Raw genomic sequence first — 15352 nt, forward strand, 5'->3', positions numbered from 1 at the left:
TCCAACACCACTGCCTCTGAAGAGAGGAAAGAAACCTGTGGTGCATCTTGAGTGCCCACCACATCTCTGAAGATATTCAAGGTCAGATGTCCCTGCTTACTGCAGAGGATTTGGACTAAATGACCTCTAAAGATCCCTTCCAACCCAAACCATTCTGTGATTCTATGAAAATGACAGAACCCATGAGTCTCTCTATTCCAAAACCCAACTGCATTCAGAAACAACCATTCTGCTTCTCCATGAAGGGTCTTAGAAGGTCACTCAGCAAGCCAAGGCAAGCCCTAAAACCAGCAGCACTCAGGTACTGTGGTATCCACCTCCAGCTCTACTCAGCCCAAATTGTCACAGAATCACACAATCATAGAATGGAAGGGACCTCCAGAGACAGTCTGGCCCAAACACCCTGCTAAAACAGGGTCACCTAGATCATGTTGCACAGGAACATGCCCAGGTGGGTTTGGAATCTCCCCAGACAAGGAGACTCCACAACCTCTCTGGGCAGCCTGCTCCAGGGCTCCACCACCCTCAAAGGAAAGGAGTTTTTCCTTATGTTCAGGTGGAACCTCCTGGGTTTCAGCTGGGGCCCATTGCCCCTTGTCCTGTCACTGGGCACCACTGACAAGAGTCCAGCCACATCTTCCTACCCCCACCCTTTATCTCTCGCTGAGCACTGAGCAGATCCCCTCTCAGGCTGCTCTTCTCCAGGCTCAACAAACAGCCCCAGGTGTGTGCTGGCTCGCGTGAAGCCAGCTCCACGCAAACCCAAGTGCACGTTGGCGAAGGCAGGGCCTGGTGAGGTTGGACTGAAGGGACAGTCTGGTCACATCAGCGTGGTACGAGCTGGACTTGCCTGAGGCACTATTTTTAGCGGCGGTTGGTGGGCAGACAAATCCTAATCGTCAGCAGCAGCCGCCGCGTCACCAGCCCCGAGATGTCACAGCAAAGCCGCGCAGCGCCTGTGCCAGCCCCGGCCTCAGGACAGCCTGAGCCGGCTGCACCGCCCCAGATTAGTGTCCAAGAGCAACACAGGGTAGCAGTGAAACCCAGCAGGATCCAGCACCCAGGGTTTAAAGCGGCAGGGCAAGGTAAGCTGGGCTGAGCCCTGGAATTCGATGGTCCCTGCAGGTCCCTTCCAACCCCTAACAGTTTGTAATTCTGTAAATGGATTGGGGTTGGAGCAGACCTCTATGATCATTGAGTCCAACCCTTAACCCAGCACTGCCAGGTCAACACTAAACTATGGCCCTCAGCACCACATCTGTGTTGCTTTGAAACCCTTCCAGGGATGGGGGCTCCACTACTGCCCTGGGCAGCCTAAACCAGAAGAAACTGTTCTTTATGTCCCCTGGGGCCACTTGAGGCCATTTCCTCTTGTCCTGTCACTTGTTCCTTAGGAGAAGAGACCAACCTGACCTGGCTCCAGCCTCCTTTCAGAGGATTGGAGAGAGCCAGAAGGTCTCCCTTCAGCCTCCTTTTCTCCAGGATGCATAATCCCAGATCCCTCAGCTGCTCCTCACAAGATCTGTTCTCCAGACCCTTCACCAGTTTTGTTGCTCTTGTCTGGACCCACTCCAGCACAACACCCTACTTGGACTTAGGGGCCCAAAACTGAACCCTGGGTTTAAGGTGTGACTTCACCAGTGCTCAGTCCAGGGGGACAATCCCTGCCCTGGTCCTGCTGGCCAGAGTCTTGCTGATCCAAGACAGGATGCTGTTGGCCTTCTTGGCCACCTGGGCACACACTGGCTCATCTTCAGCTGCTGTCATCCAACTCCCCCTAGGTCCTTTTCTGCTGGGCAGTTTCCAACCACTCTGCCTCAAGCCTAGAGCATTCTTGGGGTTGTTGTGACCCATGTGCAAGACACAGCACTTGATCTTGTTGAACCTCATCCCACTGGCCATGGCCCATTGATCCAGCCTGGCCAGATCCTTCTGTAGAGCCTCCCTACCCCAAGCAGATAAACACTCCTGCCTAGCTTGGTGTTTCCTCATTACCTACACTGGAGCTCTCTGGACAGCCAGATGCTGCTGTGGCAAGGGTGCACACTCCGAGAAGGCTGAGCTACAGTTAGAATAGAATAGAACAGAACAGAATAGACCAGGTTGGAAGAGGCCTTCAATATCATCGTGTCCAACCCATCATCCAACCCACCTAATCAACTAAACCATGGCACCAAGCACCCTATCAAGTCTCCTCCTGAACACCTCCAATGATGCTGACTCCACCACCTCCCCAGGCAGCCCATTCCAATGGGCAAACACTCTCTCTGTGTAGAACTTCTTCCTAACCTCCAGCCCTCTCTCTGCAGGGCACACATAGGAACTGCATGTACTTGACACAGAAGTTCCTTGAACTGATCTTGTGTCAACATTTCTCTCAGAGAGCATCACGGCCTCATTGTTGACAGCAATTCATTCCTGTGCAGTCATTTGTCCTCTAGGAGACACCTCTCCCTGTTCCTGAACCCAGGAACTCACACTCATCCTCTTCAGCTCTCCTTGCTGGCTGCCACCGGCCTCTTTCCTCTCCTGTCATCTGAAACACATCTGCAAAAATGATTTTCCTCACTTCTCCTCCAGACTGGGATGAAATCATACCTGTTTCAGGGCAATGCTTCAATAATAAAATCTGTTCCCTCTGGGAAGACCCTACAAAAAGCTCGACTCTTTCCTTCCTGTCCTCCTGGGCGCAAGCAAGCTCATCTGCACTTTGCCAAGTTGCTAGCGACTCATCTTGGTTCATCTTCCCTAAAAAGGAGATCCAACAGGAAAAAAAATGTCTTTTAAAGATTGGTATTTGCAGCAGATCAGCCTCCAAACCTCCCCTCCCCCCCCATCTTTATTTTGTTCCCCCCTTCATGTAGAAAAGCCACCAGTTACCAGCACATCAACACCTCCCTGTCCTGAGGCGTCCAAAAGGAAGAACAGCTCCCTAGAGCTGGGTTTTCCTGACGGACCTCCCTCTGCTTTCCCTCTCTCTAGATGGGCACAGCTCAGAGAACAGGATTTCAGCTCCTGCCTTTCCCTCCTGGATGTGCTTACAACTGCAAACAGCTTCCTCAGAGCTGGATGGGACTGGCAACCTGCAGGCTTGGTGATCTCCTCACTGCCAGTGATCTGTGCAGCCAAAGGTGGAGACAGGTTTCCACCTGTTGATTTTGTGGTGGAAGCTGGGCAGCTTCATCCCTTGCTGAAGATTTTTCAGCTTTAAACCATATCTGACATGGAAGTTGGCAACTGGGACAGATTCTCCCAACCTGGCCACTTTTGGTTGTGTGGACAATTTGGTTTGGGGTTTTTGATGACTGAGGGAATGGAGAATCATAGAATTGTTTGGGTTGGAAGGGTCTTTAAAGATCATCTAGTTCCAGCCCCCCTGCCATAGGCACCTTTTCCTTAGGCCCTTGTCCCACCTTCCACTAGACCAGGTTGCTCAAGGCCTTGTCTACCTTGGCCTTGAACACCTCCAGGGAGGGGGCACCCACAACCTCCCTGAACAACCTGTTCCAGGGTCTCATCATCCTCACCATAAAGAATTTCTTCCTAATATCCAGTCTAAGTCTCCTCTCTTCCAGCTTCAATCCATTCCCTCTTGTCCTACCACAAGGGCAAGACCCACTCTTGGCTCCTCTTAGTGCCCACCTTTACAGCTACCAAACCACTAGCAGACACATCAGAGCTCCCAGAAACATCTCCAGAAGCACAGGGAGCAGAACATCAACAAAAATGTGCAGCAGCTGCCCACTGTGAGGACCAAGGTACACAAGTGAGGATCCAGTTCCCTGGTCACAGCTTGATTTCACATCTTCCACTATCACTTCTCCTCTTACAAACTCCAGCTCTTACCACCATGGCTCTTTCCATGCACTAATCTTGAAACTCAGATGGAGCTTTGAGCACCCCACCCCTCTCACCTCCCAAATGGCCCTTCAGAGTGTCACACACTGCACAAAACTGCTATGACCAACCCAACCAGGGGGAAGGAGGGCTGAAGAGCAGCCCTGTGGAGAAAGACTTGAGGGTGAAGAGCCGGACATGAGCTGGCACCATGTGCTCATAGCCCAGAGCCAACCTGTCCTGGGCTGATCCCCAGCAGTGTGAGCAGCAGGTGGAGGGAGGGGATTCTGCTCCTCTGCTCTGCTGCAGTGCTGGGGCCAGCTCTGGAGTCCTCAGCACAGCAGAGATGTGGACCTGTTGGAGCAGGGCCAAAGGAGGCCACAGCAATGATAGGAGGGCTGGAAGCCCTCTGCTGTGAGGCCAGGCTGAAGGAGTTGGGGCTGTTAAGCCCAGAGAAGAGCAGGCTCCAGGAAGACCTTCTGGTGGCCTTTCAGGACCTAAAGAGCATCCACAAATAAAGATAGGGACAATCTTTTTTAGCAGGAACTGTTGTTACAGGACAAGGGGTGATGGTTTGAAACTGAAAGAGGGAGACTTAGACTGGAGAGAAGGAAGACATTTTTTCCACCGAGGGTGGTGAGACCCTGGTCCAGGTTGCCCAGAGAGGTAGTAGATGCCCCATCCCTGGAACCATTCCACATCAGGTTATTTGGGGCTTTCAGTAACCTGCTCTTGTTTCAGATGTCCTTGCTGACTGCAGGGGGTTGGACTAGATGACCATGAAAGCTCCTTTCCAACCCAGACCACTCTATGATATGATGAACCTCAGCCTTGTGATGACACCAAGGCCATTACCCCAACCTTCCTTGTGCAGAGAGCCTGCCCCGTCCTTCACAGGCAGCAGCACACTGCTATAGCCCTGCTGATGCAGAAGCTTCATCAATATTTCAAGATGAAGCCAGGAAGCTTCCAGCCCAAGCAGCTTTCAAAGCCCTGATCAGATCAATGTCAAACAAAAGGCTGCAGTATGAGGATGCTCCAATGAGAGGGGCCCAGGCTGCAGGCTGGCACTGTCACCTCCTCCCTCCCAATGCCGATCAAGTTTCTCTCCCCTAGCCTCAGCACACTGGGATGGCTCCAGCACCAGCTCAATGTGGAGCTGCCCAAAGCAGCCCCACAGTGGCAGAGTTCCCTCTGACAGGAGCATCTGGGGTTCCCAGCCAACTGAAATTGGTGCTTGCTCCAATCCCCCTTTGCTTGTTTTGAATGTGACTTTGCTTTAATGCCAGCCACTTAAGAACAAAACCATCTGAGCCTCAAAACCATGGGGTCAGCAGTTCCAAGCATCCCAAGGCAGAGCAGATGCTCCAGAGTGGTAAGAAAACCATAATGCACTTAGCTTAGTTTGACACTGCATGGGAGCAGGAGATCTTATTTCCCTCAGCTAGAAAATGTAACCGATCGCCAGATTATCCGCAGCACGCTCCTGGACTCAGCTCCTTCCGAGACTCAACCCAGCCCTGGTTTCCCAGACATCCACAACACACAGAAGTTGTCTCTTTTTGGCAGCCTTGGGGCTCCTGCACCATTTCATTATTATTCAGATGCCAGAGAAATCTGTTAAATTGTTGTTTCTGTTTCCATACCAGTAAGATGGGGGCACATTTCTGCCTCTTCCAGGGAAAGTGGCAGGGGAAAGGCATTGGAATCCCTCGAGATTCCAGCCATGTCCGGAGGCTGTGGATGTCCACTGCCCGGGAGGTGTTCATGGTCAGGTTGGATAAGGCCTTGAGCAACCTGGTGTAGTGGAAGGTGTCCCTGCCCATGGCAGGGGGCTGGAACTAGAGAATCTTGGAGGTCCCTTCCAAGCCAAACCATTCTGTGAATCTATTGCATCCAGCTCTGGGCTCCCCAGCTCAAGAGTGATAGGGATATATGGGAGAGTGTCCAATGGAGGCTATGAGGATGATGGAGGGACTGTAACACCTGCCTGATGAGGAAAGGCTGAAAGACCTGGAGATGTTTAGTCTGGAGAAGAGAAGACCAAGGTGGGGATCTTGCTAACATTTACAAATACCTGAAGGGTAGGCATCAAGAAGAAGGGGCCAGGCTCTTTCCAGTGGCATCCTGTGGTAGGACAGGGAAATGGATACAAACTGGAACACAGGAGGTTCCACCTCAACGTGAGGAAAAACTTTTATACTCCAAGTGTGCTGGAGCCCTGGAGCAGGCTACCCAGAGAAGTTGTGGAGTCCCCTTCTCTTGAGACTTTCAAGACCTATCTGGATGTCTTCTTGTGTATCCTGCCCTAGGTGACTCTGCTTTGGCAGGGGTTTGGACTTCACAATCTCCAGAAGTCCCTTCAAACCCCTCCTATTCTATGATTCCTAGAGAGAAGTGTTTAATAGAAACATCAGCATATTAAAACTTTGGAACATCAAGCAGAGGGAATTTGCTTGTTAATGCCATCATGGCTCTGGCTCATTTCACCCCCTCTCCTTCCTGCACCAAATTACTCCCCATTTCATCTCCTCCCTGTGGAAGGAGAAGCTTGTCCCCACTGAGCACTGGTGTAACAGAAGGACATTCACACTCACAGCCTGCTGTAAGAACATGAGCCAATGTGTGCTCAGGTGGCCAAGAACACCACCAGCATCTTGGCCTGGATCAGCAAGTGTGGCAGGATGAAGGGTGCAAGGACCAAGCCAGGGTGAAAAGTCTGGAGAACAGGTCTTGTGAGGAACAGCTGAGGGAACTGGGGTTGTTGAGCTTGGACAAAAGGAGGTTGAGGGGGAGACCTGGCTATCTACAATTCCCTGAAAGGAGGCTGGAGCCAGGTGGGGTTGGCCTCTTCTCCCAAGGAACAAGTGATAGTACAAAAGGAAATGGCCTGAAATTGTGCCAGGGAAGGTTTAGCTTTGATATTAGGAAAAATTTCTTTCCTGCAAGAGTGGTCAGGCATTGGAGCAGGCTGCCCAGGGAGGTGGTAGAGTCACCACCCCTGGAGGTGTTCAAGAAACCTGTGAAGATGGCAGTCTGGGACACGGTTTAATGACCATGGTGGTGTTAAGCTGAAGGTTGGTCTCAATGATCTTAAAGACCTCTTCAAACCAAAACAGTTCTACAATTCTACACTAAATCCTCCATCAGAGCAGCAAGGCTGAAAACCCATCCATCTGCTCTGCATCCCCAGACAGTGGGAATGGATACCACCATCTCCTCCATCCCTGAGGGAGATATATTAGCTGGTTACGTAATCAAACTACCAGCGTGGTGCTTCCAAGGGCCGCCAAAGCCCTGCCCCTTAATACCACCGGAGATTAGAGCAGATCGAAGAAGAGTGGAAACCAGGAGAGGGGCTGGGGGGTGAGGGAAATGCTGCAGCCTCCCTCCCCTTAATGCACTCTAAATCCCAGCTGATTTCCAACTCTGCCCCTGAAAAAAAAAAAAGGGAAAAAAACAACCCTGCAACAACCCCCAACCCCCAACGCTCAACGTGCATTAAATTTACATTAATGTTGGGTGAGTGAGGCTGAGTGACTCAGGAAGGGTGTGGAGCAGGAGAGCATCCAAAGGAATCCAGACCATGGAAGCAGACCAAAAGGAGTCAGGGGGTGCAGAGCTGCTAAAGGACACTAACGTGCTTTTACAAATCTGATTAGTTGCTGGTTTTGAGCATCCAAGGGCAGATCCTTCCATAACCATCCATCACTTATCCCTCACTGCAGAGTACGACACTGCTCTTCCCTCTCGGTATCAGATGCATTCCCAGCTCCCAGAACAGGGATTTCACTTCATCTCTGCTCCCCCTTCAGGCTGGTTGCCTCCACAGCAAGGCATCAGGTTGCACAGCCCAAACAAACAAAAAACCACTCTTGCCTCCACTGCCCCGTTTTTGCTGCAGGCCAAAAATTGATGTTCCAAAATCAGTGTGTTCCCCACGAGATGAGGATTTGGATGGACACCAAACCTGAGGTCTCTCCTCACCAGATTTCTGCTTTACAAGCCAAGCAACAAGGCAGGAAGTCATCACTGCAATCCAATTGGTTCATAGATTCATAGAATGGTTTGTGTTGAAATGGACCTTAAAGATCACCTAGTTCCAAGCCCCCTGCCATGGGCAGGGACACCTTCCATTAGAGCAGGTTGTTCACGGCTGCATCCACCCTGGCTTTGAACACCTCCAGGGAGGGGACATCCATGACCTCCCTGGGTAACCTGAATACAACGTTCCCCTTGAATGATCAGAATCCAAAAAGTCACATCCTCAGGGCAATGATTCTTTATGGCTTATCACATAATGGCTTAGATTGGAAGGGACCTCAGAGATCATCTACTCCAACCCCCCTGCCATGGGCAGGGATGCCTCTCAACTAGACTTGGTTGCTCAAGGAGCAACCTGGCCTTAAACACCTCCAGGGACAGGGCATCCACAAGCTCCCTGGGCAGCCTATTCCAGAGTCTCACCACCCTTGTACTGAACAACTTCTTTTTAAAATCCAGTCTACACCTACACTCCCTCAGCTTCAGACCATTCCCCTTTGTCCTACTGCCAGACACCCTTATGAAAAGTCCCTCTCCAGCCTTTCTGTAAGATCCCTTCAGGTATTGGAGGGCAGCTATAAGGTCCCCCCAGAGTCTTCTCCAGCTTTCACCATTTTTCCTCATTTTTGAGCTTATTTTGACATATTAAATCAAAATAACCAATGAGTTTCCCCTCCAAACTGGGAAAGCATGGTAAGAATGTCACCTAGAAGTCCAGCACAACTGGAGGAAGTAGAAGAGCACCAACTAGACAAGTTTGGACATTCCAGTATAGCCACTTGAACAAGTTTCTATGAACTTACTGGTTTATTCACTATCAGTTTAGTTGGAATAACTGCAAAAGTCACCAGATATGGCCAAAGAAACATCTAGATCATGGGTGAGAAACACTGCAGAGAACCCCTAAAAATGAGAGTTTGACTCTGGTGGAAGGATGAAAGAAAAAGCAGGAGGCAAACAACCCAAAATCAGTTGCCAAGGGGTGGCTGGAAGGTGCCATCCAAACAAGAGGGTGACAGCTGCTAAGGAGCTGTCACCAAGGAGACAAAGCAACTAGCTGTGAGGGAGGAAGGAAGGAAATGGGCAGGTGAGAAAACATTGGTTGCACTCTGCCACTTCACAGCCAAGCAGTTTGGAGAGAAGTTTATTGTGGAGGTGAGTTTACTGTGGTTATGTTAGTTGACCAGGTCTAGTCCTCCTTGTGCAGATGAAGTGGGGAGGAGTTTTCCACCCCAAAAATAATGACTAAGTAGAAAGCTGGCAGGAGCAGGAGAAGAGCAGAGCCACCAGCACTATGACAAGAGGTTACCGTTGTGTTCTGAGCTTTGAAGTCACAACCTACTTAGAGACCACCTGGAGTGAGCCACAGCTAATTTAAGGAGAAAAAAATTCCACATTTCAAGTGAAAGAGAGGAAGAATCTCTAGCAAAGAGCAAACCCAAACCTTACCATTGGCATCCTGAACTCCAGTAAGCGCTCCTACTGCTGCTGCAGTTTCACCAGATAGGACAATTTGTCCTCCACCTTGCAGAGTGGCTTCGGCAAGAGTGGCTACCGCGTGGGCAGCTGCTTCACTGTGGGGACAGGAGAGAAGAGAAAGAAGAGTTAAGAAGCTCAGGCAACATCATTCCAGTTGTACCCATTATAACCAGCATGCCAGGAGAACAGATTTAGAATGGAAGGATTCTTACTGGGCCCAGATGAAGTTAGCCAGAGAAGAAAAGCTACAATGGAGGAAGACTACGTGGAAAGAAGCTGCTTCTACTGGCTTTGTTCAGCTTGAAGACCTCCTAGTCAGAACATGCCTGACCTTTCAGAATCATAGAATATAGTTTGGGTTGGAAGGGACCTTAAAGATCATCTAGTTCCAACTCCTCTACCATGGGTAGGGAAACCTTCCAGTACATCAGGTTGCTCAAGGCCCTGTCCAACCTGGCCTTGAACATGTCCACAGAAGGGGCATCCACGCCCTGCCCTGGAACAGGGGCAACCTGTTCCAATGTCTCACCCCCCTCTTACCTTCTCATCTTCTGCCTAAGACTTCCCAAAAAGCTTTTGGACAACTGAAGTAAGTTTCTGGTACAAAAGTCAATCTATGTGGACTGTCACATTCCATGTCTCTACAGATTTTAGAGCTCTGCCCTTCATTACTGATTCCACAAGTTCACCTTGCATTTAAACAGGCCCCAGAGGGTTACCATTCCCAGGATCACACCAACAGCTCTGTGTCTAGCCAAGATGCAGAACTTCCCCCCAGTCAAGTGGCTTAATAATTCTTTTTAATGAGTGATGAGTAGCTTTGTTCAGTATTCTTACATTTCTTCACACAAATGAGGTCAGACCAAAGATCCTTCTCATGAAGTAAGCCTGCTGTGAGAACAGCCATTGTCAGCTGTTTAGAATCATAGAATTGTTTGGGTTGAAAGAGACATCTAAGATGATTAAGTCCAACCACTAACCCAGCACTTCCAGGTGACTATTGAACCACATCGCTCAGCACCACATCAACATGGCTTTGAAATCCCTCCAAGGGTGGGGATTCCACCACTGCCCTGTGCAGTCTGTTCCGAGGCTTGACAACCCTCACGGGAAAGAAATTGTTCCTCATGCCCAACTTAAACCTCCCATGGGGCATCTTGAAGCCTTTTCTTCTCATCATGTCACTTGCTACTTGGTAGAAGAGACCAACTCCCACCCAGCTGCAGCCTCCTTTCAGGGAGTTATAGTGAGCCAGAAGGTCTCCCCTCAGGCTTCTTTTTCAGCAGCTTCACAGCCCCAGCTCCCTCAGCCACTCCTCATAAGACCTGTTCTCCAGCTTTCATTGTTCTCTGGATACACTCTAGCCCCTCAACAACCTTCTTGGGCTGAGGGGCCCACAACTGAACTCAGGATTCGAGGTGTAGCCTCACCAGTGCCCAGACCAGGGGCACAATCCCTGCCTCCTTTAGGAAGAAGTGAGTCTGATCCTCCCCTTCCTACATTCTCTCAGCTTCCAATGGTCAGCAGCATATTGATCTCCTCCATCAGAGGCTGCAATGGGACCAGCAGGTTTGATTTCTCTAATCCCCTTTGGAACCCATTTAGACTTTCTGTTTCCACAACATCCTGTAGCAACGAATTCCACATTTCATTAGATGTTGTGTGAAGGAAAATGGCATTGGGGTACTCTGAAAAATACCACCCAGGTCTGGCTGGGCAGCCCTGAAATCTGATACTGTAAGAAACAAAAAAGAAGTTGTGTCTTTTCCTTTTCCTCAAGATTTGAGAGTAAAAAACCCTCACAACAACAAAACAAACAAACAAAATCCAACCAACCAAACAAAAATCCACCCCTGCAAAACAGTAACCTCTCTTCCAAGATCACAGAATGGTTTGGGTTGGAAGGGATCTTGAAAGGTCATCTCATCCAACCCTGCAACTATAGCAGGTTGCTCAGAGCCCCAGACAACCTGATCTGGAATGGCTCCAGGGATGAGGCATCTAGCACCTCTCTGGACAACCTGGGACAGGCTCTCACCACCCTCAGTGGAAAAAAAGTCTTTTCCTTCTCTCAGGTCTGAATCTCCATCTTTTAGTTCAAATCATCACACCCTCTCTTGTCACAACAGGCCCTGATCCAAAGTCTGTCCACAGCTTACTTCTCACCCCCTTTAAGTCCTGAAATGCCAGCAGAATGTCCCCCTGGAGACCCTTCTTCTCTAGGCTGAACAAACCCAACTCCCTCAGCCTGGCCTCACAGCAGAGGGCTTCCAGCCCTCCCATCACTGCTGTGGCCTCCTCTGGCCCTGCTCCAAAAGGTCCATGTCTCTGCTATACTGAGGACTCCAGAGCTGGCCTCAGCACTGCAGGTGGGGTCTCAGCAGAGGGGTAGAATCCCCTCCCTCGACCTGCTGCCCACACTGCTGGGGATCAGTCCAGGATGCATGAAGGTGAAGAGCAAGGTGCAAGGACTCTTAATGGCTTCTGATCACTTTTGTGCTTTCCAGACTTTTCCTACCCTAAGCTCTTTGAAGAGGTGACCATTTCTCACACTATTCAAGATGCAAACACACCTGAGTTAGTTCAAGGGCCTGTTCCTGACTTCTTGTCCTGTTCCTTTTCCTGTCTGCTCAGGAGTGATGAAATATTCCTGAGGATCTCTTGTGCCTACAAGAAAGCTGCGGAGAAACCTTTTACAAGGATTTGTTGTGATAGGGCAAGGGGCAACAGCTTTGAGCTGCAAGAGGGGAGATTTCGACTGGATATTAGGAAGAAATTCTTTACAGTAAGGGTGGTGAGACACTGCAACAGGTTGCCCTTTGAGGCTGTGGATACCCCCTCCCTGGAGGTGGCTCAAAGCCAGGTTGGATGAGGCCTTGAGCAACCTGGGCTAGTGGAAGGTGACCCTGCTCATGACAGGGGGGGATCAGAACTGGATGATCTTTAAGGTCCCTTCCAACCCATACTGTTGTGTCATTCTATGATAGTCTCCTGAATGGTAACTGGAAGCACACAGCTCCACACTGGATATGTACAGGAGAAGTTTTCTTGGTATAGGTGTCATTTGGCATTTATGAAGTCATAGTTGATTTGCACACTCAGAGTGTGGCAACCCACTGACGTTTCTGGTGACCTACTGCTAGCCACAAAATTATTCCAAAGACACCTCCTTCTTCCAGCTGAATCTCTGTGGAGGTTTTAAAAGACATGATGCTTAAGGACATGGTTTAGCAGTGGACTTCATAGTGTTAGGTTCGAGGTTGGACTTGACTTTAAAGGTCTTATCCTGCCTAAATGATTCTCTAAGATTCCTACCAAATCTCACCTTAATGAACTCAAAAAGAGGTATTTTGTTCAGCTGCCCCTAGGATGTTCTTCATGCTTATTCTCTGGCAGACTAATTGAGTCAAATGTTTTCCAAGAACTTCCAAGTCATTCTTTCTGTTTCCTTATTTCCTGCTCAGGTGCTAAACACTTTCCAATTGTATCCACTCAGGCTGTACTTTCACTGAAGGTTGGACTAGATGATCCTGAAGATTTCTTCCAACCAAAGATATTTTGTGATTCTATGAATTATAGTTTGGTTTGAGTTGGAAAGGACCTTGAAGTTCATCTAGTTCCAACCCCCTGCCACAGGCAGGGACACCTTCCATGAGATCAAATTGCTCAAGGCCTTGTCCAACATCTCCAGAGATGGAGCATCTACAACCTCCCTGGGCAACTTGTTCCAGTATCTCACCAGTATTTACTTCTCAACAGCCCCTCCATATCATAGTATCATAGTATTAGTCAGGGTTGGAAGGGACCACAAGGATCGTCTAGTTCCAACCCCCCTGCCATGGGCAGGGACACCCCACACTAGATCAGGCTGGCCAGAGCCTCATCCAGCCTGGTCTTAAACACCTCCAGGGACGGGGCCTCAGAGCAGATCTTAATGAACCAGAGTATTTCCTCCTTCTGCTTCTTGACTCCCTTTGGCTCATCTCTTCTGAACCTACAGCTACATGAAAGCATCTACGCTGCAGGAAGGCCAACTCCACCCCAGCAAACCTGGGTTGAGCACACAATTACTGGTGTGACCCTGCTTCCCAGACCTCACCCAGCACTTAGCTGAATCCACTTTCAAGGGCAGCTGAGCACTTTAATGACCTGTTACAGTTCCATCCCCGAAAATAACAATAAGCTGCAGCTTAAAAAGCTTTTCCCAGTTACAGAGTGCTCCACAGACATTAATTGGTTCGAATCAATCAATTAATTACCCACCTCCACTTGGTCCTCTTTTACTAGAAGGCCTAGCATTTCCCACCCTCAAACCTGAGAGGCTGCATCACCCATGATGTCGTGCTGTTGGCAGAGGTACTGCTCTATGCAGGGCTGCAAAAGACTCTGAGCTCTGTCAGTAGCCATCGGAAGGAGATTCAGAGATCACAGAGTCACAGAATGGTTTTGTTTGGAGAACACCAGTCCAGCCACTGTCTAACTCTACCAAGTGTGGTGCTAAACCATGTCCCCCAGCACCACATCTCTGCATCTTCCAGCGATGGGGATTCAAGTAACTCCCTAGGCAGGTTGTTCATGTGGTTGAGAACCTTCTCAGTGAAGAAGTTTCATCCACTCTAAACCTCCCTTGGTGCCACCTGAGGCCATTTTTTCCTCATTGCTCTGTCACTATGACTAGGAAGAAAAGGCTAACCCACATCTGGCTCCAACTCCCTCTGGCTTCTCCTCATGTTCAGATGGAACCTCCTGGATTCCACTTTGTGCACAATGCCCCTTGTCCTGTCACTGAGCACCACTGAAGAGTCTGGTCCAATCTTCTTGTCCCCCACCCTTTAGCTCTTGCTGAGCATTAATCAGATCCCCACTCAGGCTGCTCTTCTCCAGGCTCAACAGCCCCAGGTCTCTCAGCCTTTCCTCCTCACAGAGATGTTCCAGGCCCCTCAGCATCTCTGGAGCCTCCACTCTCTCCAGTAGTTTCTTGTCTATCTTGAATGGATGAGGAAATTATTTTGTCTACACCTGAGCAGAGTGAAACCTCCTGTGCTGCTGGGGCTGTGTTTCCTACACTTCTGCTCTCTGAGGGTGCAGCTGGGGTGTGCTACAGCCATTTCAGAGAAAGTTGAAGCAACTCACCAGAGGTGGGCAAAGATGCTGCAGCCTGCTGCATGGACCTGTAGAGAACCACACTGCAGAGCTTGGTAATCTGAGTGCAACCAAAAATCTAACAGAGTTCAATCCAAGTTCAGTTTTGGGCCACTCACTCCAAAAAGGACTCTGAGGTGCTGGAATGGATCCAGAAAAGGGCAAAGCTGGTGAGGGGTCTGGAGAAGAGATCTCATGAGGAGTAGCTGAGAGATCTGGGATTGTACATCCTGGAGAATAGAAGGCTGAGGGAAAAGCTTCTGGCTCTCCACAACTCCCTGAAAGGAGGCTGGAGCCAGGTGGGGTTGGTCTCTTCTCCTAAGGAACAAGTGACAGGACAAGAGGGAATGGCTTCAAGTTGCCCATGAGGAACAATTTCTTCTGGCTTGGGCTGCCCAGGGCAGTGGTGGAGTTCCCATCCCTGGAGTAATTTTGAAGCAATATAGACGGGGTGCTGAGGGGCATGGTTTAGTGGTGACCTGGCAGTGCTGGGCTAGGGGTTGGACTCAGTGATCTTGGAATTCTTTTCCAACCTTAATGATTCCCTGAGGGAGAACTAGACCAGCACAGTTAAAGTGCTACTAACACATCATGAGTCTTAGAATCACAGAGTCCTGGGAAATTTTTGAGGTTGGAAGACACCTTTGAGATCATCAAGTCCAACTGCTTGCCTAGAGTCCACAGTCCCATCACTAATGCTAAGCCACTACCACTAAACCACATCCCTCAGCACCACAGTCACGTATCTTTTAAATCCCTCCAGGAAGAGGGGCTTCAGTACCTCCTGTTTCAGGGCTTGACAACCCTTTCAGTGAAAAAAATTGTCCTGTTGTCCAAACTCAGCCTCCCC

General features: G+C 49.7%; 1 protein-coding gene across 7 annotated transcripts in view; it reads right to left on the bottom strand.

Moving 5' to 3' along the window:
- Positions 1–15352, bottom strand: part of NRF1 (nuclear respiratory factor 1) — a 94196-nt gene that overhangs the window by 25279 nt on the left and 53565 nt on the right. For 5 of the 7 annotated variants that reach the window (XM_068169443.1, XM_068169436.1, XM_068169466.1 and 2 more), the window contains 2 exons: positions 9331–9455; positions 2599–2748 (listed from right to left, as the gene is read on the bottom strand). In XM_068169443.1, the coding sequence (XP_068025544.1) occupies positions 2599–2748; positions 9331–9455 (275 nt within the window). The remainder of the gene's footprint in view (positions 1–2598; positions 2749–9330; positions 9456–15352) is intronic. The other 2 variants (XM_068169465.1, XM_068169457.1) reach the window with 1 other exon arrangement.

The sequence above is a fragment of the Melanerpes formicivorus genome, unplaced genomic scaffold (assembly GCF_026170545.1).
Source record: "Melanerpes formicivorus ecotype bairdi unplaced genomic scaffold, bMelFor1.0.p_v2 SCAF_3, whole genome shotgun sequence".
Lineage (NCBI taxonomy): Eukaryota > Metazoa > Chordata > Aves > Piciformes > Picidae > Melanerpes > Melanerpes formicivorus.